Source organism: Cervus canadensis, chromosome 24, assembly GCF_019320065.1.
Source record: "Cervus canadensis isolate Bull #8, Minnesota chromosome 24, ASM1932006v1, whole genome shotgun sequence".
Lineage (NCBI taxonomy): Eukaryota > Metazoa > Chordata > Mammalia > Artiodactyla > Cervidae > Cervus > Cervus canadensis.
Genome location: NC_057409.1, coordinates 17,875,610 through 17,899,042, shown reverse-complemented (window position 1 = coordinate 17,899,042; position 23,433 = coordinate 17,875,610). Strand labels below are relative to the sequence as shown.

Genomic DNA, 23,433 nt, shown 5'->3' with positions numbered 1-23,433 from the left:
GAATTTTGGAACCATCTATTGCCTAGAATAACTGTGAGGAGGGATTTCAAATTTATGTTTTCTGTAGCTAAAAGTTAGCTTGACAACCAAAGCAGTCAATGAGACTGGGAAAAGTGAACACCCTTGTTAACCTTCAGAAGAGGCAGGAGGGGAGGGAACAGAAGGCAGCGCTTGAATCCCTCATAGTGATCCCATTACTGAAGAAGTATCAGTAAGCAACTACTATGTACTGTGTATGAACTGAGGCTGAAGCTCCCATACTTTAGCCACCTAATGCAAAGAGCCAGCTCATTGGAAGAGACCCTGATGCTGGGAAAGATTGAGGGCAAGAGGAGACGGGGCAGGCAGACAATGAGATAGTTAAACAGCATCACTGACTCAATGGTCATGAGTTTGAGCAAACTCCGGGAGACGGTGAAGGACAGGAAAGCCTGGCATGATGCAATCCATAGAGTCACAAAGAGTCGGACACAACTAAAAGACTGAACAACAACATCATGTACTATGTCCTAAGCCTCACACTGGATGTCTGGGATAAGGAGCAAGGGAAAACTTAGAGAACAGTGTGCACATGGGTCCCCTAGTCTTTTCAGAGATGTGGAAGTGCAAGCATGCTAAGCCCTGAGAGACCAAGGCGACAGTGCCTCGGGAGGAGACAAAAGCTGTGCCATCTAACTGGGGAATGAGGAGAGCTTTCATGATGGGGTCCACAGCAAGCAGGGCTCTAAGGGGGAGCACATATTAGCCGGGGATGGAGGGAGAGAAGGGAAGGCTGACCCAGGCAAAGACCTGGGAGGTGTGGCGAGCAGAGTGAGGGGATGGAACGGGGACAGGGTGGCTGCTTGCCCCCGGGTAGCGAGCCGGAGAGTGGCCGAGTGAGGGTGGGGGCAGCTCCCCTTAGTGCAGGGGCAGTCCTACAGCTTCCAACAGGCTATAGCATGGCCTTTGGTCTTTAGTCGTTAATGTACTTTAATAGCAGCTTGGTGTGGAAACAGTGGTGGGAAGGAGGGTCTGAGGGTTCAGATTTGCATCTTTGAAAAGATGCCCCTGACATTTAAAACCATGAAGATGAACTGGAGGACATTCTGCTGAGTGAAACAAACTAGACACGGAAAGATAAATACTGTATGATGTCAGTTACATGCGCAACATAAAGGAAAAAAAAAACCCACAGTGGAATGGTAGTTACTAGAGGCTGGAGTGGGGGATGGGTGACAGAAGGAAGGAAGGAAGGAACTAAAAAAGGGAGAAAGGAAGAAAACAAGAAGGAAGGTAGCTAGTTGACTGCCAGGGGCTGGGGGAGGAAGTATGGGCAGTTACTGTTTTGCATGATGAAAAGAGTTCTGAAGAAAGATGATGGTGATGGTTGCAAACCACATCTAGCCACAATTGCTCCCCAGAGGTCAGTGGTGTTCAGAGTATTTAATAAAGTAATTATGGATTAAGTGGGATTTGCAAATCAACCTCAGACCCCAACACCATTGCTGCCAAGAGGAGAAGTTTTATTTGCAAAGAGTCAATTTATAAATAAATGCTCGTGAAAAATTCGAGGACCCCTTCATTTGACTATTCCATTTTTGAGAATTTCTCCTACTGATATTCTGATATTCTCATACAAGTAAATGCATACATAAGAATTTTCACTCTACTATTCTTTTTAATACCAAAAACCTGAAAATAAGTTATTTGTCGATCAACAGGGGTCTTATTTAAGAAATTGAAACATTGTGTGATATTAAAAATTGAGGAAGATCTGTACTAAGTCAACATGGGTAAGCATTCAAGATATATTAAGGATAAATGCAAGATGCTGGACAGTGTGTATGAAAGTGAAAGTGTTAGTTGCTCAGTCCTGTCTGACTCTCTGCAACCCAATGGACTGTAGCCCACCAGGCTCCCCTGTCCATGGAATTCTCCAGGCAAGAAGACTGGAGTGGGTTGTCACTTCCTTCTCCAGGGGAACTTTCTGACCCAGGGATCGAACCCAGGTCTTCTGCATTTCAGGCATACTCTTTACCATCTGAGCTACCATAAAATGGGATTTATATAGTGACTAAAATCATCTGAAAGAATCCATAATAAATGGGTAACACTTGTTACCTTTGGGGAGTGAAGTGAGGGGGTGTATTGATGGGGAGGAAGATTAATTCATTTTATTTTGACTTCTTATTGAAGTATGGTTGATTTTCAATGTTGCGCTAGTTCTAGGTGTACAGACCGTGAACAGGCTCCTCTGTCCATGGGATTTCCCAGGCAAGAATACTGGAGGGGATTGTCATTTCCTTTGCTGGGGGATCTTCGAAACCCAGGGATTGAACCCACATCTCCTCCACTGGCAGGTAGATTCTTCAGCTACTAGGGGAGTCTATATATTGTAGTGTATATATGTTAATCCTAAATCAGGTTTGTTTTTTTTTTAAGAATCCTAGTTTATACAAAAACCAAAGAACTGAATCTATTTGTACAATAAAGACTACTCAGCTCACTGTTTGATGGGTTTCTTCAACCATTATTAAATTCCATGCATTCGGGGAAGAGGAAGCCCCAGACAGCCAACCTTGCTCCTTGCCTGGGTTCCTGGAGCTGCCTGAGGGAAGTCTTATACAGCAACTGCCATCACATATGAGGATCGACCCTTTGATAATGAGATCCTGAAGACAAGGGCTGCTTCATTAACCTTTATATTCTGGGCACTATGCATGACTGAACACCAACAACAATGCTTGACACCTGACAATAGGAGGCCCTGGATTATTCACTGAAAGCATGCATCCAAGATAACCTGTTCCGCTACTTCTCAACCGCAGAATGTTATTAATTCAGTGGCTTAACAATAGATTCAACTGCTCAATATACGTTGTTGTTGTTGTTCAGTCACTAAGTCGCGTCCAACTCTTTGCAACCCCATGGACTGCAGCACTCCAGGCTTCTCTGTTCTTCACTATCTCCTGGAGTTTACTCAAATTCATTTCCATTGAGTTGGTGATACTGTCCAACCATCTCATCCTCTGCTGCCTTCTCCTTTTGCCTTCAACCTTTCCCAGAATCAGGGTCTTTTCCAATGAGTTGGATCTTTGCATCAAGTGGCCAAAGTATTGGAACTTCAGCTTTAGCATCAGTCCTTCCAATGAACATTCAGGGTTGATTTCCTTTAGGATTGACTCAGTGTATAGAACTGGCTGATTCTCAATCAGCAGGACTGTCTGTAACTCTAACAGAACCATTGTTCTCCTTCTGAGCATTCCTGTTGAGATTTACCAACCTGACCTTGTATCTTGCAGGCACCCTCCTCCTGGTTTCCAGCCAATTCAGAAAATCACAGATATTCCAGGTTAGAAAGAAACTCAGAGACCATGGGTCCCATGGCTCACAGAGGACTACAGAACTCATATCATCTCTGCCTACTCGTGGCCCAAACTTTCCTTTCATTCCTGGCCCTTAGATCTGTTCTTTTGATTCAGGTCCATTTATCTTGGCACTGGTCACCAGCTCCACCTGTGTGTCATCACGAATCTTACACATTCATTCTCCCTTCTTACAGTCAGGTCATGGATGGAAGCAACCCACACTGGGACCCGACAGAGCCTTATCTGTGATAACATTTATTTTTAACACCTTTGACTGAATGGAGAGGTGCAAGTGAGATCATCGAATGGAAAGTGCTATTCTGGGAGAACAGGGAAGCCAGTGTGTACTGGGATGTGCCCAACACATCCACACACTCAGAGTGGCCTCTGCCCTGGGCATATATCCTCTAAAAACATGATTGTCAAAGGCAAGTCCTCACCAGCTGGCTCAAGGTATAAGAGCTACAGCAGCATAGAAAAAAAGAGAAAAGGCAATTAGCATCTGTTTAGTGTCTACTGCTGCAGAGCAGAGATCTGCACAAAGGATCCTTAATCTTAATCCTCCCAGCAACTTTTCTATCACCATTTTACAAGTGAGAAAGATGAGGGTGAGATATAATTATTTGTCCAGGTCACAGAGCTAGAATATGATGTCACTAGAACATGAGATCAACTTTCATCCTGATTGTTCCATCCATGTTTATCTTTTGCCTATAATATCATCACCAGAAAGAAGTAAAATTTAGATTTTTTTAAAAATAATGATATGATTATACTTCAAAACTTCTCAAGGGCATCCTTTGTGTTTCTGAGTTCTTATCCATACTCGCCTCTCCTATATATTTATTTTCACAACTAGAAATTTTAAATTATACATAGATCTGCCATGTGGCATGAAATTTGTCATTTCACAGAATTACCAAATTTTAGAATGAAAATGGGCCCCACTTTCATAAGTACTCTGAATAAGTACTTATGTACTTATCAGTACTGAATAAGTACTCTGAGGCTCAGCACAACTAACACAAGAAGTGCCACCGCCAGGGCAAGAACCATGGGCCTGTTGGCCCAAATGTGGGGTCCTTTCCTTCAGTAGATCTCACCAGACAGGACTTAATCATCCCTGACCTACTTTAGTCTTAATATCCTTCACTGAATCATAGCCCTTAGCATTTGTACCACTGGAATCTCTCCTTCCCTTTCTTCAACAGAAAGTTTCTCACCTACTGTGACCAAGGATCCCTAAGACATTTTCTGTATATGGGTATTCTAAAAGATTGATGATGAGTATTTGAAAAGATTGAGGGGGGAGTCCTAAAAAGAATTCATTTCTTCCTCTGTCAAGCCCCGAGCCAAGATGAGAGACAAAGAATGAGTAGATAGGAATGCAAATACTTTTACCGGTCAAGTTGATGCTGAAGCATATGGTCCATATTTGTGGATAAAAAGGTTTCTGGATGCTGACCACACCCCACTTCAGACACAAAGAATTAGCACACAAGCCCGTGCTGGACCAGCAGTGAGGGGTCTGTTCTTGAAACACTGCAACCTGGAGGAGAAGCGGCAGCAGGCAGGCCAGCCCGCGAGGGAGACTGACAAACAGGTCTACATAGCTGCCTCTTTCCAAACTCACAAAGCAGAGTCTCTGCCTGATGAAGAAGAGGCAAGAAGGCCCCGGAGAAACATGAAAACTCAACTGCCCTGCTTAATTTAAATGAGAAGAAAAACACCATTCAAAGTTGAGTTTTTAGCGATTGACAAAACAACAACCCAATTCCAGTGCAGTTCTCATTTTCACCTCCATCCTAGTAGCTACCTGACTTTCTTATTAACACACACAGTCCTGATTCTGACACTGTTGAACTTCTGTGAGTCCATCTGTAGAGAACACCTCGCTCTAAGCAGCTCAAAATGTTTTTCAGGTTTTGTGTGATGCCCATCCTCCCTGGACTTCTCTCCGGGCAACTGATGGAACCTAATACACTTGAAGACACAAATGCGAAGTGAATTTACATTCTGTGTGTGTGTGTGTGTGTGTGTTTAATTTATGCTTTCAACACAAAGATTCTCTTTTTGGATCAGATTCTAATGCTTCTCTGCTAAGCACATTTTTGGCTGTCTTGCAGCTGTGAACTCGGGATGACATCGGCGCATTCTCATGCCGGTGGGAAGGCTGGGTTCAGGCTCAGAAAGGAGGGGGAGCAGCAGAAAGCAGTGAGCAAAAATATTCAACCGGAACCTGGGAGGCACAGGGGGCTCAGGGTAACGCTCTGGGCCTCACTGGCTCTGCTAAGAGTGACGTGGGGCTGGCTGGACACAGTCAGCCTCTTCTGCTCATTGAATGAAAATGGAACGGAAAACCACAGGGGCGGAGCTGCAGGAATACTCACGGATTTCACAGTTTGCGCCTACCCAGCCATGTGGGCAGTGGCAGGTGTAACCATTGGGCTGGTCCAGGCAGGTGCCGGCGTGATGGCAGGGGTTACTGTCACATTCATTGATGTCGATGTCGCACTCTTCCCCTAAGGAGATAAAGCAAAGCAGCAGTGAGCCAGCTAGCTGCCCCAGTGGCTCTGACCCCCGTCACTTCTCTGGTGAGATCAGCAAAGATCTTTGGCTAGGCTCATGCTCTCCATGGACTTTCCAAGGGGCGCTAGTGGTAAAGAATCCGCCTGCCAATGCAGGAGATATGAGATGTGGGTTTGATCCCTGGTTTGGGAAGATCCCCTGGAGGAGGGCAGGGCAACCCACTCCAGTATTTTTGCTGGAGAATCCCATGGACAGAAGAGCCTGGTGGGCTACGGTTCATAGTGCCGCACAGAGTTGGACACGACTGAGATGACTGTGCACACATGCTCGCCTGCATTGCTGCCCAACCGGCTGTTTGCATAAAGGGCAGAAGTCTCCCAGAATTCCAGACAAGACATCCTTTACTCCAGTAAAACTTAAAAAAGAAAAGAAATCGTGCCGGTAAAAAGAGTCTCTAATCTATCAAATCCGTGATCTGAAGCTGATTTCCCATGTCTGAGTAATCCTTTCGTGGTTTATCGGAGAAACCAACCTGGGCTCCTGATTTTATTAAAGAAATCATTTTGTTTTAGATGGAATCAGCTGAATCTTCTCATTTGTTTTTCTGAAGCTCCGGAAAGCTAAAAAACTTAGTTTATGATTTTTTTTTTGGAGCCAAGTGTTTGACTGTGCATGTCATCTGACATTTTCTGGATAGTTCTAGGGTGCAGCTGCATGCCTAGCCTGAGTCAGTAATACAAATGCAATCTCCTTTCCAAACCCCGGGATCTGCTTCAGGGAGAGCATCAAGCCCACCTAAGGAAAGAAAGCTGTGATCTCTCGGGGGAGCCCAGGCTTTAACCCATTTTCCCTGGGGACAGCACCCGAGGGGAGCTCACCACTGCTTGGGTCCACCCATAACGAAACCGTGACCTGGGGCTCGTCTCGTTGCTACTCCCAACACCTGGGGGCATCCTTGCCCCTCTCAGAGAAAGCCTGGTTTAAACTAACAAACCAGAACGTGGGCTGATGCCACTGTGGTCGAAAGGCCAACTTACAAGCAATACCTTGTTATTAGAAGTTACCAATACGAAGCTGTCTCTGTGTGATTTAAAGCCAGACTATGAGTCAACACTAAATAAGTACACCTCTAAAAGAGGTGACATCAAAACTGAATACAGGATACTTCAAATTGAGGCAGTTACTTAAAAGTTTGAAAATGAGAAAAACCAAGCTTTTTTTGTAGAAACCTCTTGCTATCTTTTCTCAAAAAATGTTTTATTTTATATTGAAGTATAGCCGATTAACAATGTTGTGACAGTTTCAGGTGGATAGCAAAGGGACTCACCCATACATATACATACATCCATTCTTTCCCAAACTCCCCTCCCATCCAGGCTGACACATAACATTGAACAGAATTCCTTGTGCTATATATATAGTAGGCTCCTGTTGGTTATTCATTTTAAACATAGCAGTGTGTACATGTCAATCCCAAGCTACCTAAATATACCTCCATTTGCTGAGATAAATGAAAAACATGATATTTAAAAAAAAAAAAAAACTCTGAGCACTGCTACCGTCATAACTAAAGCAAAGGAGCAAAATCAAATATTTTGTCAATCTTCAAAGGCAATGTCTCAGTATGCATTTGGGTAATTGCTTCCAGGCTTATTTAATTAGTGTTAAAGTGCTTTTATATCTGCCATAGGTTTACCTTGCATTTATCAAACCACCATGTGTCGCTCACAGACCATTTTAGAGGCAAAATCTCAAACCAAAAATAGTTTGTGTCTGTTTCATTTCACACTTTTTTCACACCTGGCATCTATTTTTAAAGTAAAATCTGTCAAATGAAACATTTACTACGTCCAGGTCCTACTAGGTTGATTATAATTCAGCAGTGTCTAAGTGAATTTGTTTCCTGCAATAAATACAGTCATTTATGTCAATAGGAAAGACATGAAATTGATTGCCTCTTACTAACCTATTTCAAAGGTTGTCTTGCTATTAATGGGGCAATCACTCCGACTGGAAAAGCACATAGACTAAACTATTACAAATGGCATTACATGGTATAGACTAGTTGAAGAGACATATAAACAAGAACGTGCTGAGAAACAATAAAAGGATGAAATCAAAGGCCCTGCAAATATACAATCAGTACTGCTTTCCATCCATTTAGCAAGACAAGCTTGATTGAGGTATTTACTAAACAATAGCTTTCTTTCCCTGGCTATCTGAATACTGCAAATTCTGAAATAAGATGTTTTGCCACCTTTGCAGCAATAGCTACGGAAATGACCTGACTTCTCCCTACTTCCACAGCCTGAAAGTGAAAGTGTTAGTCGATCAGTCCTGTCCAACTCTTTACGACCCCATGGTCTGTAACCCACCAGGCCCCTCTGTCTGTGGGATTCTCCATGAGAGAACACTGGATTGGGTTGCTAGCCTAGCAAAACTCAAAAGCCCCACTTGCTCCAGAAGTTTAACATCAGTGTCAAACCTTTCTAATTCCCTAAGTTCTGGGCAGTCCTAGAACTGTCAGTCCAGTCCTGCTCAGATCCAGAGCTTTCCTGGGGAGATAAATGCCAAGATCAGGTCCAGAGCAGCCCTAATGCATGTTTTGGCTCTTGGAGCCCCAAGTGGCTGTAAAATAGTTGAGAAAAGTCCAAGATCCTCAGATTTATCTCTTCTTGACACTCACTAATTTGGAAGGACTTGGTAGGAATAGAGAATGGCAGGGGAAAATAGGATTAACTTATTCTATAGACATTTATCTACTCTCTAAGACCCAGGAACCAAAGAACCAGGACCCAGAGAGAGTCCCAAATCTATCTCAATCTGGTTTTCACCACCACCGTGTTCTTAGAGCTACACTTGGGGTTCAGTGGCATTAGTTTACGATAAAGCTCCATGCCAGTCAGGAGCCCAAATAGCCAGCAGCTATTTCCACAGCACAGGTACTTGGGAAGAATCTCAGAGCAGTTCACAGTTCAACAATATCTTTAGATTTACTCCACTGGCCTATTTTACAGAAGAACATGCCAACATTTCTACTTGAATTGTTATCCCTTAATTGGCTACAGTTGAGGTCTTCATAGTGTTGCATGCTTGGGGGAGGAATATGTGGTGATTCTGGTGATGGAGCCACTCAAGGAAAATTTCAATCAGGAGAAATTCAAAGATGACTGCTCTCTTTACTTCAGAGTAATAATGCACTTTGTTATTAGTTTTATGTAAAGTATGTGAAGACTTATTACAAATAATGGGCTTCCCAGGTGGTGCTAGTGGTTAAGAATCCGCCTGCCAATACAGGAGACACAAGAGACATGGGTTAGATCCCTGGGTTGGGAAGATGCCCTGGAGGAGGGCATGGCACCCTGCACCAGTATTCTTGCCTGGAAAATTCCACGGGCAGAGGAGCCTGGTGGGCTACAGTCCATGGGGCCACAAAGAGTCGGACATGACTGAGCAACTGGGCACATAGGGAGTAAATTGGGTTTCATTTATGTTTCTTTGTATTAGGAGTATTATATTTTTATGTACATTTCAACACCTCACCATTCGATCTCCAAGCTATATGCATTCTAGCTTATTTTAGTAGAAGAGTCTTCAGTACATTATATCATCTTTCTCCACTCATAGTTTACTTAATAAATCTTGATGCTTTTGCTGGCTTGAGCCAGATTACTTTTTTCTTGAGTGGCTTACGTTTTTTATTTGAGTGGGGAAAATCAATTACTTTTAAATCATCGTTGTGCTTGAATAACATTTGCAAAGAGAATATGAAATGAAATTTTTACTTGACTAAGGCTAGAAATCAGTCTGAGCTTTAAATCTTTTCCAATTGCTTTTCAATCTACTACTTTGTAAGAGGCAATCTGTATAGTAGGTATCACTTTTGGTAGTATTTATGCAAATTTACAAGTGTACTGTTTAATTCTGTATGCTTCCCTTGGATAAATTAAAATGAGAAAGGTAAGAAATCAAAAGTCACTGCTGTCAGTAAATTCCTGGGTTAATAGAGCCTCCACTGAATGATATCAATGAAAATTATTATAGTCATAATATCCAGTATTATAAAATTTCAGGCTACTATGTGCCAGGCACTGGAACAGGTGCTTTAACCATAACTCCTTCATCCTTTACAAGCATTTTACTTCAGATGAAATGAATCTAAATAATTACTAGGAACTTCTACAGTGATGGAGTATCTGGAACCTGACTTGCCTTCCCACTGTAAATAATTAAACAAGTGAACAAAATATATATATTTTTAAAAAACCCTTTAAAACATTAGACAACAGGCAGTGCCTAACTGATTGCTGAGAGAAGAGAAAGAAAACATTGGAGAACAAACACCATCCTGGCTTTCTGCCTGGAACCAATTTAGAACACAGTGGTTTTGCTGAACTGAGGGGCATAATTGGAATTTGGAGCGGTTCAGGCTTCACAGGTGGTGCTAATGGTAAAGAACCTGCCTGCCAATGCAGGAGGCGTACAAGACACGGGTTCAACCCCTAGGCTGGGAAGATCCCCTGGAGAAGGGCACGGCAACCCACTCCAGTATTTTTGCCTGGAGAATCACATGGCCCGAGGAGCCTGGCGGGCTACAGCCCACAGTGTTGCAAAGAGTTAGACACGACTGAAGAGACTTAGCACTCAGGTAGCTGTAATTTGTAGGACAGACCACCACAGAAGTTAGAGCCACACAGAAAAGGAGCACCAGAGAAACGCTGCAGCCCTTGAGTTTATTGTTGAATACTGTGCCTGAGTCGGATGGAACGCCACAGGCAGAGCAAAGGGGAGGAAAGATGGACAGTGCCCACACCTCACAGAGGACTGGGAAGCATTTAAACTTTCACAAGTTGGAATACAGACGTTTCACTGACCTCCCCACCACCCCCGCCCCAGGCATTCACAGAGGAAAAGGTCACACCTAAGTAGTAGGATGTAACTATCCCTACGGTAAATGCTACTAGAGTTTCACCTTCCAAAATACAAAACAAACTTTGAAAGAATCAATCGGGTCAGCACGTAACTTACCTACTCACCACAAAGAAGGCCTGTATTTTTAAAAGAAATTCAATTACTCAAAAACTTAATGACTCACAATGACCATTCAGACAAACAAATACCAGATGTGCAAAAAAAGCAGGAACATGGGATGCATACCCAGAAGGGAAGTCAGTCAAAATTCAGAGATCCAGAAATATCAGCAACAGATGATGGTGAATAAATAAGAAATTTGTTCAAAATGTGAAGGGAAATCATGGGGAAGATGAAGATAAAAATGGAAGATATTAAAAAAAAGGTGAGTGGAACTTCTAAATATAAAAATGTCAAAGACAATATTAATAAAAAGAGAAAACTACAAATATCCCTCATGAATACAGGCACAAAAATTCTGAACAAAATATTAGAGGACAGGATTCAGTGATATAGAAAAAGAATTGTACACTATGACAAAATGGTGTTTATTCCAGAGAAACAAGAAATTAATTCAATATTTGAGAATCAGTCAATATAATCCATCATATTAATAGATTAAAGAAGAAAAATCATATGATAACATCAATTGATGCAGAAAAAGCATTTGGAAAAATTCAACAGCTATTTATAACTAAAGCTATCAGCAAACAAGGAATAGAGAGTTACCTCCTCAACTTGATAGGAATAAATCTAAAAAATCTATAGCTAACATTATACTTGGGACTTCCCAGGTGACACGGTGATAAAGAATCTGCCTGCCAATGCAGGAGACATGGGTTTGACCTCTGGGTCAGGAATATTCCCTGGAGAAGGAAATAGCAACCCATTCCAGTATTAACAGTACATGAGTTCAAAAAAGAGTCGGACACAGCTGAGTACATGTGTACATGCACAACATTATACTTAATGGTGAAAGACTGAATGCTTTTCCCCTAATCCTGGGAACAAAGTAAAAATGTCTACTATCACCATTCTTATTCAAACTAGTGTGAGACGTTCTAGCCAGTGTAATAAGACAATCAAGGAGAAGAAAACTTATACATATCAAAAAGAAAGAAATAAAAATGTCCCTATTTTTAGAAATTATCATTATCTATGTATAAAATCCCAAGGAATCTACCTTTGAAATCCTAAAGCGAATGAACTCATCAAAGTTAGAGGACACAAGATAAACATACAAAAATCAATTGTATATCTGCACACTAGCAATGAACATGTGCACACCAAACTACAATTCTATTTATAATCACTCAAAAAAGGGAGAAATCTTTAGCTGTACATGTATGGGAGTTACATGCTGAAAACTATAAAATACTGATGAAAGAAACCAAAGATCTAAATATATGGAGCATCATGTGTGTTCATGGATTTTTTGTTGCTGTTCATGGATTGGAAGGCTCCAAATAGTAATGGTATCAACTCTCTCCAAATTAATATACAAATTTAACAGAATTTTTATCAATACTTCATCAAAAACTTTTGGAGATATAGAGAATATTATTTTAAAATTTAAGAAACTAGTATATGTCAAACAGTTTTGAAAGAAAAAGAGTAATTGAGAAGATCATTCTGCCTGGTTTCGATATTATACAACTACGGTAATAACGCTTCTCACATGGCTCAAAAACCCACCTGCCAAATGCAGGCAACGTGGGTTCGATTCTTGGGTTGAGAAGATCCCCTAGAGTAGGAAATGGCAAACCACCTCAGTACTTTTGCCTGGAAAATTCCATGGACAGAGAGGAGCCTGGCAGGCTTCAGCCCATGGGGCCGCAAAGAGTCTGACATAACTGAGTGATGGAGCATGCACAGTAATGAAGATGGAGTTGCAATGGCAGAGGAATAGACACACAGATCAATGAAACAGAAGGGAGAATTCAAATGAATATCGCCAACTGATTTTTGACAAAGGTTTAGAAGCAATTCTGTCTAGGAAAGGCAGCCTTTTCAAAAAACGGTGCCTGAGACTTGTACTTCAATAGGAAAAATAAAAGCAAGCCTTCTAGTTGGAAGATCCCAGAAAAGAATGCAGACTGTGAAGAAAATCATCCAAGAGTATTTACAAATGTATGACCCAAAGCTCCGTGACGGGTGAGGGGCAGTGCTGACCTAAGTGACCTTGGGATGGGCAGAGCTGGCAGGACCGAAGGCAAAAGGGGCTGGACACCAGCACTGAGTATAAAGCTGTTCCCACAAGGATACAAGTTGAGAATTCTGACTCTGCTCTACATGTATGCAGGAATTAAACAAGGAAAATGATGCTGGATGGTACTAGCCAGGAATCTTGCTGTTGGTGTGGGAATTTTCAAATAAACAAGAGAGAAGACTGCAATGATCCATGTAGCAATGGAGTAGAGTTGGAGAAATTAGTAAAAATTCACGTTTAGCTTAATTCAGATAGAGGTGGCTACGCAAAACTCAGCAGTGGCCACAGGACTGGAAAAGGTCAGTTTTCATTCCAATCCCAAAGAAAGGTAATGCCAAAGAATGCTCAAACTACTGCACAATTGCTTTCATCTCACACGCTAGTAATGTTCAAAATTCTCCAAGCCAGGCTTCAGCAATACGTGAACCATGAACTTCCAGATGTTCAAGCTGGTTTTAGAAAAGGCAGAGAAACCAGAGATCAAATTGCCAACATCCACTGGATCATCGAAAAAGCAGGAGAGTTCCAGAAATACATCTATTTCTGCTTTACTGACTATGCTAAAGCCTTTGACTGTGTGGATCACATTAAACTGTGGAAAATTCTGAAAGAGATGGGAATACCAGACCACCTGACCTGCCTCTTGAGAAATCTGTATGCAGGTCAGGAAGCAACAGTTAGAACTGGACATGGAACAACAGACTGGTTCCAAATAGGAAAAGGAGTACGTCAAGGCTGTATATTGTCACCCTGCTTATTTAACTTATATGCAGAGCACATCATGAGAAATGCTGGGCTGGAAGAAGCACAAGTTGGAATCAAGATTGCTGGGAGAAATATCAATAACCTCAGATATGCAGATGACACCACCCTTATGGTAGAAAGTGAAGAAGAACTGCTGAAGAGCCTCTTGATGAAAGTGAAAGAGGAGAGTAAAAAAGCTAGCTTAAAGCTCAACATTCAGAAAACTAAGATCATGGCATCTGATCCCATCACTTCATGGCAAAATAGATGGGGAAACAATAGAAAAAGTGGCTGACTTTATTTTTCTGGGCTCCAAAATCACTGCAGATGGTGATTGCAGCCATGAAATTAAAAGTCGCTTACTCCTTGGAAGGAAAGTTATGACCAACCTAGATAGCATATTAAAAAGCAGAGACATTACTTTGCCAACAAAGGTCCATCTAGTCAAGGCTATGGCTTTTCCAGTAGCCATGTATGGATGCGAGAGTTGGACTATAAAAAAAGCTGAGGGCTGAAGAATTGATGCCTCTGAATTGTGGTGTTGGAGAAGACTCTTGAGAGTCCCTTGGACTGCAAGGAGATCCAGTCAGTCCATCCTAAAGAAGATCAGTCCTGGGTGTTCATTGGAAGGACTGATGTTGAAGCTGAAATTCCAATACTTTGGCCACCTGATGCGAAGAGCTGACTCACTTGAAAAGACCCTGATGTTGGGAAAGATTGAGGGCAGGAGGAGAAGGGGACGACAGAGGATGAGACAGTTGGATGGCATCACCGACTCAATGGACATGAGTTTGGGTAAACTCTGGGAGTTAGTGATGGACAGGGAGGCCTGGCGTGCAGCAGTTCATGGAGTTGCAAAGAGTCAGACACGACTGAGCGACTGAACTGAACTGAACGCAATGGCAATATTTATAAATACATGGGTTAGTGTACAGACAGCTGCTACGTCAGCTGAGAGGATCTAGAAGCAAAGGCCTGCCTGGAATATTGAGCACAGCTTGAGGTAAGATCTTGGTTTCTAGTACCATTCTCCAATAAAGGGAACTAGTCTCCTTGGAGAGACGGCTGATCCTAAGACTAGAGCAAGAAATATACAAGATAAGACTGGGGTATCTTCAGTGCCAGAAAGCATACAAAACACCCACACAACCACCACCAACACAACAACAAAGCATGTTCATAGTTCGGGGACAACAGGAGCCAAATGAAGGAATTCCCAATGTCCAAAATCTGGAACATTCTGAGCAACAAAATAAATTAAAATATTCTGGATTTAACTCGAAGTATAAAATAAATATCCATAACGCCACACTGATACAAACAAATGTGGCAAAACAGACAAACCTCTCCTACAGAAGAATTTCACATAGTTTAACGACTTTTCCTTCAAAGATGTGGGTATAACTCCCCATTCCTTAAGTGTGGTCCTTTCAAAGAGTAAAATATGCAAAGAGGGGGAAAGAATAACATTACAGGGGAAAAATTTGGTAAACACTATCTCAGTTAAGTGATCAAGGTCAACATCAGTGGTCAGAAATCATACTGATCGTATGTAGCCTTGATATGTGGGATGTGATTAGAAAGTCAACAAAGGACATGCGGGGATACTTGGCCAAAGAGGAAGTGGAGATGTAAAATAATCACCCGAAAAGGTGTCCTACATCATTTATCATTCGTGTGCGCATCAGTCACTCAGGCATATCTGACTCTGCGATCCCACAGACTGTGGCCCACCAGGCTCCTCTGTCAATGGGAGAGTTCAGGAAAGAATAGTGGAGCGGGATGCCATTTTCCTACTCCAGGGGATCTTCCCGACCCAGGGATCAAATCCATTTCCTGTGTCTCCTGCACTGTAGGCAGATTCTTTACCTGCTGAGCCATCAGGGAAGCCCATATTTATCATTAGGGAAATTCAAATGAAAACCACAAGACATCACTAAACACATGTCAAAATGGCTAAAATAAAAAATGAAGACAATATCAAATGCTGGCAAGGGGAGAGATGAACTGGATTATTATGCATGGTTAATGGGAAGGAAAAGATAGTTAAAACACTCTGGAAATATTCTGACATCTTTTTTCTTTTTTTGAAAAGTCCACATCAACTACTAAATGACCCAGCAGTTGAATTCCTGGGCAACTGTTACAGAACAAAATGAAAACTTATATTCACACAAAAAAACTGTAAGTGAATATTTACAACAGCTTTCTTTGTAATAGCTCAAAATTGGAAAGAACCCAGATTTCTTTCAACAGGTAAATAGTTAAACTGTGGAGTATTCATACCATAGAAGGCAGATCAGCAATAAAAAGTAAGACACTTGATATACACAATGATCTGGATGAATTGCCAGAGAATTATGCTGAGTGAAAAAAACTTGAAAGGTTACATGTTATATGATTCCATGTATAAAATATTTTTGAAATACAAAAGTTATAAAGATGCAGAAGAGATTAGCACTTCCCAGGGATTAAGGAAATTTTCCTGTAGTGGACAAGAATGGGCGTGGCTATCAAAGGACAGCATAAGGAATCCTTATGATGGAAATGGTCTGGATCGTGACTGTGTCAATGTCAGTAACCTGGGAAAGACACTGTACTATAGTTCTACAACATGTTGTCACTGAGGGTAAACTGTACACTGGATTCCTCTATTATTTACTGAAACTGTCCACGAAGTTTGAAGTTTCAATTATCTCAAAATAAAAACTTTGATTTTGAAAAAACAGCCCAAGGGGAAAAAAAAGACATACAGATAGTCAATCATTTCCTAAAAAAAATGTGCTAATGAATTCTGCTAGCTAAGTTGCTAGGATAACTTCGTACTTATATGGGGAAAAAATAAACTTCCATCCTTAAGTCACACCACACACACAAAAAATTAACTCAAGACCTAAACCTAAAAGCAAAATCTATTTTTAAAAATTCTAGAAAAAAACAATGGGTAAAATGTCACCATCATAAGGTAGGCAAAGAAAGAATAAACCAAAAGAGAAAAAAATTAATAAATTAGAGATTACCCCCCCCAAAAAAAAAGCAGTTGCTCCCCACCAAAAAAAAGAAAAAAAAATTAAGAATGTATGGAAGGTGCTCACTTTGGCAGCACATATAGTAAAAAATTAGACCAATACAGAGAAATCAGCATGGCTCCTGAGCAAGGATGGCATGCAAATCCATGAAATGTTCCATATTTTTGCTGTATGGCTCAGGAAACTCAAGCAGGGGCTCTGTATCAACCTAGAAGGGTGGGGTGGGGAGGGAGACAGGAGGGAGGTTCAAAACAGAGGAGATATACGTATACCTATGGCTGATTCATGTTGAGGTTTGACAGAAAACAGCAAAATTCTGTAAAGCAATTATCCTTCAACAAAAAAATAAATTAATTAAAAAAAAAAAAAAGAATGGATGGATGTACTGCTGGGGGAAAAAAAAAGAATGAATGGACAAGCCAAATGTTTATCTGACAAAGGATTTGTATCTAGAATATGCAAATTGCTCTAACAACTCAATGATATGACAAAAATTCAATTTTTAAAAAATGGGCAAAAAATTTGAAAAGACCCTTCACAAGTGAAGACATATGAAAGTAAAAAAAGTGAAAGCAGTTTCTCAGTTGTGTCCTACTCTTTGTGACCCCATGGACTGTAGCCCGCCAAGCTCCTCTGTCCATGGGATTCTCCAGGCAAGAATACTGGAGTGGGTAGCCATTTCCTTCTCCAGGGGATCTTCTCAACCCAGGTATTGAACCCACATCTCCTGAACTACAGGCAGATTCTTTACCATCTGAGCTACCAGGGAAGCCCAAAGATATCTGAAGGATCAGTAACTACATGAAAGATGCTCAACAACAAAGAAAGGCAAATTAAAATCTCAATGAGAATAAAACACTGATGACATTTGCCTGTGAAAATGAGCTGGAAATTACAGAATATTCTCCTGTGAACTGAAAGACAAATACTGAAAAATGTTGAAGAATGTCTACGGCTGAGTAAAAACAGGCATTTGTTATTTTCAAAGACCAGTTAGAGTGATGTTTGAGCCTACTTCAATTGGAAGAGTCCTCCTGCTTGCTGTGATCACAGTAAGAACAACGAGAAAGGCCTAGGGGAGGACTTTTCACCTAGAACATGAGTTGGACATGATGTAGCAACTAAACAACAACCAAAAGGTGTATGGCCAGTGGGGGAGGCAGAGGGGATTGAGAGGCAGAAGACGCACAGGAAGAACGTTACTGAGAAGAAGAGCATGACACGGGTGTTCGGGAATCAAGCAGGCAAGGGGGGCCCAGGACAAGCCTGGAAAGACTGGATGCAGCCAAACCTCCCAGGTCTTGATGATCCAGTTAAAAGTCTTAAAGACTGCTTCCTATTGGTATGAATAATTTTCACGGAATAAATCATTTGTGAAATGAAAAAAAAAAAAAAAGTCTTAAAGACAATGATATGCCAGTAGGTGATTTTAAGTAGGGAGAGACAAGATTAGATTTTCATTTAAAAGGTCTCTTCAGAGTTACCCTGGTGGCTCAGTGGAAAAACAATTCGCCTGCCAACGCAGGAGATGCAGGTTTGATCCCTGGGTTGGGAAGAACTCCTAGAGAAGGAAATGGCAATCCACTCCAGTATTCTTGCCTGAAAAAAAAAAAAGTCCCATAGACAGAGGAGCCTGGTGGGCTACAGTCTATGGGGTCACAAAGACTTGGACACTACTTAATGACTAACATTTTCACTTTCAAGGAAATAAAAGCTTCTTTGCACTCTGGATAGGAGTAAATATTGGTACAAGGTTTCTTCCTGGAGAGCACTATGGAAATAAGTATGTATTCTCCTGGATCCTGGGATTCCATTCCTAGGAAATTAGCTCAAAGAAATAATTATACATGTTCACAAAGACATGCATGCAAGACTATTCACTGTAATATTGTTTACAATAGGAAAAAGTTCCATCTCTCCAAAAGTTGAATTGAGCATGGGTTAAAAAAAAAAATCCTGACATATCATGGAATGGATGACAGGACAGCCAATAAAAATGATAAACAGAAGCATATTCCTTAATGTGAAAGCACATTTATAAAATACACATATCTTTAAGTGAAAAATAGTATGAGCAGTATGATTCCTTTTATGTTCAAATATATGCATTTACGGGCTTCCTCGGTGGCTCTGCGGTAAAAAAAAGTCTGCCTGCAATGCAGGAACTGCAGGAGATATGGGTTTGATCCCTGGGTCAGGAAGATTCCCTGGAGGAGGGCATGGCAACCCATTCCAGAATTCTTGCCTGGAGAATCTCATGGACAGAGAATCCTGGTGGGCCACAGTCCATAGGATTGAAAAGAGCTGGATATGACTGAAGCGACTTAGCAGGCACACACAAATGCATTTACACTACACACTGTATCTTAAACACAAACAGACCTTCAGGAAAACCCCTGGATATATGTAACAAAATGTTAACAATGGCTGTCTCCTAGTAGCACAGTTTTAAGTGATGGGTTTTTTTTTCCCCCCTATGGCACTATATTTTCTCATTTTTCTTCCAAGCTTTTTATTATTTGTGGGATATAAATGTCTAGGGGAAAAAATGGAATGCTTCCCCAATATTATTTTGCATTTATTGATGAGGACAAATGTCCTTGCATGTTTATAAACCAGTCAGAAACAAAACCACCTGCAGATAATTTTCTGAGTGAGCCCACTTCTCAGTCCCAGGAAAAGCCAAAAGAAAAACAAAGAATGTGACACAGATAAACAGAAGGAAGATCAGAGGTCGCTCCTCCTGATTTTTGACTGTTGGCATCTTCCCCAGAAGCACAAATGAGGTTCCCCAGGGATGGACTGGGGGTCCAGGTTCTGTGGAATTCTTCAAGGTTGGTGAGGTGGCCACTGTGGCTTAGCAGGGAGAAGTGAGCATGCAAGGCACTCTCCAGCCAATGATAACATATATCCAGAAACTTCAGTGCCCACCTTCTTCTGTCAGCACCCTGTATATTAACCTTTCCCAACCTGCAAGCCAGAGTGACCCTGACGCTTTTGTTGGCTGAACAAGTGCTGAAAACAGAGACCTGACCTATGCTCTACATCTCCGCACTCCTGTGCTCAGCTAACAAAGCAAAGGATGGAATCCCCACTACCCAGTTCAGTTCAATTTAGTCTCTGTCATGTCCGACACTTTGCTACCCCATGAATCACAGCATGCCAGGCCTCCCTGTCCATCACCAACTCCTGGAGTTTACTCAAACTCATGTCCATCGAGTCGGTGATGCCATCCAGCCATCTCATCCTCTGTTGTCCCCTTCTCCTCCTGCCCCCAACCCCTCTCAGCATCAGGGTCTTTTCCAATGAGTCAACTCTTTGCACAAGATGGCCAAAGTATTGGAGATTCAGCTTTAGCATCAGTCCTTTGGATGAACACCCAGGACTGATCTCCTTTAGGATGTACTGGTTGGATCTCCTTGCATTCCAAGGGTCTCTCAAGAGTCTTCTCCAGCACCACAGTTCAAAAGCATCAATTCTTCGGTGCTCAGCTTTTCTTCACAGTCCAACTCTCACATCCATACATGACCATTGGAAAAGCCATAGCCTTGACTAGATGGACCTTTGTTGGCAAAGTAATGTCTCTGCTCTTTAACATGCTATCTAGGGTGGTCATAACTTTCCTTCTAAGGAGTAAGCATCTTTTAATTTCATGGCTGCAGTCACCATCTGCTGTGATTTTGGAGCCCCCAAAAATGAAGTCAGCCACTGTTTCCACTGTTTCCCCATTGACTTGCCATGAAGCGATGGGACCGGATACCATGATCTTAAGTTTTCTGAATGTTGAGCTTTAAGCCAACTTTTTCACTCTCCTCTTTTACTTCATCAAGAGGCTCTTCAGTTCTTCTTCACTTTCTGCCATAAGGGTGGTGTCATCTGCATATCTGAGGTTATTGATATTTCTCCTGGCAATCTTGATTCCATCTTGTGCTTCCTCCAGCCCAGTGTTTCTCATGATGTACTCTGCATATAAGTTAAATAAGCAGGGTGACAATATACAGCCTTGACGTACTCCTTTTCCTATTTGGAACCAGTCTGTTGTTCCGTGTCCAGTTCTAATTGTTGCTTCCTGACCTGCATACAGGTTTCTTAAGAGGCAGGTCAGGTGGTCTGGTATGCCCATCTCTTTCAGTATTTTCCACAGTTTATTGTGATCCACACAGTCAGAGGCTTTGGCGTCGTCAATAAGGCAGAAATAGATGTTTTTCTGGAACTCTCTTGCACTACCCAAGTGGCTCCTAATTTCTTTTGAGAATCTGATGACAATTTAAGAACTTCTCCCTCAGCATTTACACATGCATATGAGACTTCACATCTGTTTGGGGTGCTCACAACCCCCTGAGATCTTTGAGGGGTGACTTCAAAGGAGCCCTTGTTAGGTTCGTTCCCCTTGCCCACAGTGAATTTCCCCACTCAGAGCCCAGGAGCCTCCGAGGCTCCTCTTGAATCCAGCCCTGTCCTCCCCATCTGTTCTTCCATCAGATGTTTTCTCCCTCATCCACTCCCTCTGCCCACACCTCTCCTGTCCTCACCTTCACTACTAATTCAAGATCTTCCCTTAATCCCCCCAACCATCTCTCCATTATGCAAAATCCAGATGTTAATATACGATATTTGCCTTTCTTTTTCTGACTTACTTCAGTCTGTATAAGAGGCTCTAGGTTCATCCACCCCATTAGAACTGACTCAAATGCGTAGGGCAGTAAAGGAGATGCAGACATAAAGAACAGACTTTTGGACTCAGTGGATGAAGGAAAGGATGGGATGATTTCAGAGAATAGTGTGGAAACATATACATTACCATATGTAAAACAGATAACCAGTGGGAGTTTGATGTACAATACAGGGCTCCCAAAGCCAGTGCTCTGTGACAACCTAGAGGGATAGGATGGGGAGGGAGTGGGGAGGGGGTTCTGGATGGAGGGGACACATGTATGCCTGTGGCCGATTCATAATGATTGATTCATATTGATGTATGGCAAAAACCATCACAACGTAGTAATTACCCTTCAAATAAAATAAATAAGTAAATCCAGACACTGCTGTATCTTTCAACAGAAATAAACCTGGTGGTGGAATGCAGTTTCTGCAGAAGACACATTTGACCCTTCCATTCTCCTTCTCGCCTCCATTAGCACTGACACTTTATCAGGTGTGAGTGTAATGGCTCATGTCTCACGTTTCAAAGCTACAGGTCAGAAAACGCACATAGCAAGGGCAGTCTCAGCAAGTCTTCAAACCAAATGCTGATCTCCTCACTTAATGACAACACAGTAAATTATCTTAAAACAGGTCTCCATCCAAGTGCTGCCTGCTTATCTTCTGCAGTACAATTCATATTTTGCAATAATGTATGCATAGAGGTTTCTGGGTTTTCCTCACAGCTGCAATCTCAAGGATTTTGCAGTAATTTGAAAACTCAGTTTCTGGCTCACTTGCCTGTAAATCCTGGTGAGCAGACACACGTGCCATTGAGACCTTCGCCGTCACAGGTGCCTCCATTCAGACAGCTGACATTAGCGCACGGGTCCTTGTAGGATTCGCAGTGGATGCCTGCAGAGACACAGATGCAAAAAGGATAACTTGCTAAGGTCTCCAGCTCCATGGCCTTTGAAAGGAAAGTGTTTGAATAGACTTGAACAGTGTGAAGGCTGATTCCCAGAAGGGTGCATATGTGTGTGCATGTACACGCACGTGTGCACACATGTATATGTATTCATGTGCCCACCCTTGACTTTTGCTGTTGTTTACTCACTTAAGTCATGTCCAACTCTTTGTGACTCTGTGGACTGTAGCCCACCAGGCTCCTCTGTCCATGGAATGCTCCAGGCAAGAATACTGGAGTGACTTGCCATTTCCTTCTCTAGGGGATCTTCCTAACCCAGGGATTGAACCCACATCTGCTTTGGCAGGCGAATTCTTTACCACTGAGGCACCAGGGAAGCCCACCCTTGACTTTAAGTTGTAAAAACACACATTACGAGAAAATAACAAATTCACTACCCAATCATAAGTCCCACCATAAAATCTCTGTATTTTCTCTGACCCCACACCCCAAAGTCTGGGCAACAGAAAGTTAAAACTTTGAAAGATAAAATTTATCAGTGACACATGCTTTCTAAGTCTCCAAAAGAAACAGAACGCAGCCAGACAGTCTACAAAAAAAGTCAACATAACTGATAAACAGTATCCTGAAGGTAAAGATTTGGAGTCAGATATTTAAACGAGCTCCAGTTGTAGTTTTGGAAAACTACAGGAGAGAGGAGGTCCTTAGACTTCATCCCCAAAGATCAAACCAGTTCACCACAGATGAAAGGCAACATGTTGCGCACATACTGTGTTCCAGCCCCTTCTGCTGTGCTTTATGTATAAGGTGATCCTCGAGTCAACACTAGGAGACAAATATCCAAATGCAAGGTCACCAAGCTGGCGGGGAGGGACCCAATGATGCTGGTCACTTGAATGTGATCTTGTGCTCACTAAACAGTTCACGAGATGGAGCTCCGACTGCCATGGAAATATACAACAGTCTATGGAGCTCTGCACCCATTCAACAGCAACAACAAAAGAGGCACTGAAAAACAGTCTTTATAACAAAAATAGTTCCCACTGGTGTTAAAAAGTAGTCTATGTGTATACACATGCACACAAAGGCTTGAAGCTG

At 41.9% G+C, this 23,433-nt stretch overlaps 1 protein-coding gene and 1 non-coding gene across 2 annotated transcripts in view; one reads left to right on the top strand and one right to left on the bottom strand.

The window, feature by feature from the left end:
• Positions 1–23,433, bottom strand: part of DNER (delta/notch like EGF repeat containing) — a 377,854-nt gene that overhangs the window by 14,818 nt on the left and 339,603 nt on the right. Inside the window, exons 10-11 of the mRNA XM_043445991.1 lie at positions 22,209–22,322; positions 5,738–5,869 (exon numbers count right to left, since the gene is read on the bottom strand). Coding sequence (XP_043301926.1) covers positions 5,738–5,869; positions 22,209–22,322 — 246 coding nt within the window. The remainder of the gene's footprint in view (positions 1–5,737; positions 5,870–22,208; positions 22,323–23,433) is intronic.
• LOC122426995 lies at positions 16,828–16,935 on the top strand. Its single transcript, XR_006265335.1, has one exon. It is a non-coding gene; the product is annotated as a U6 spliceosomal RNA (small nuclear RNA).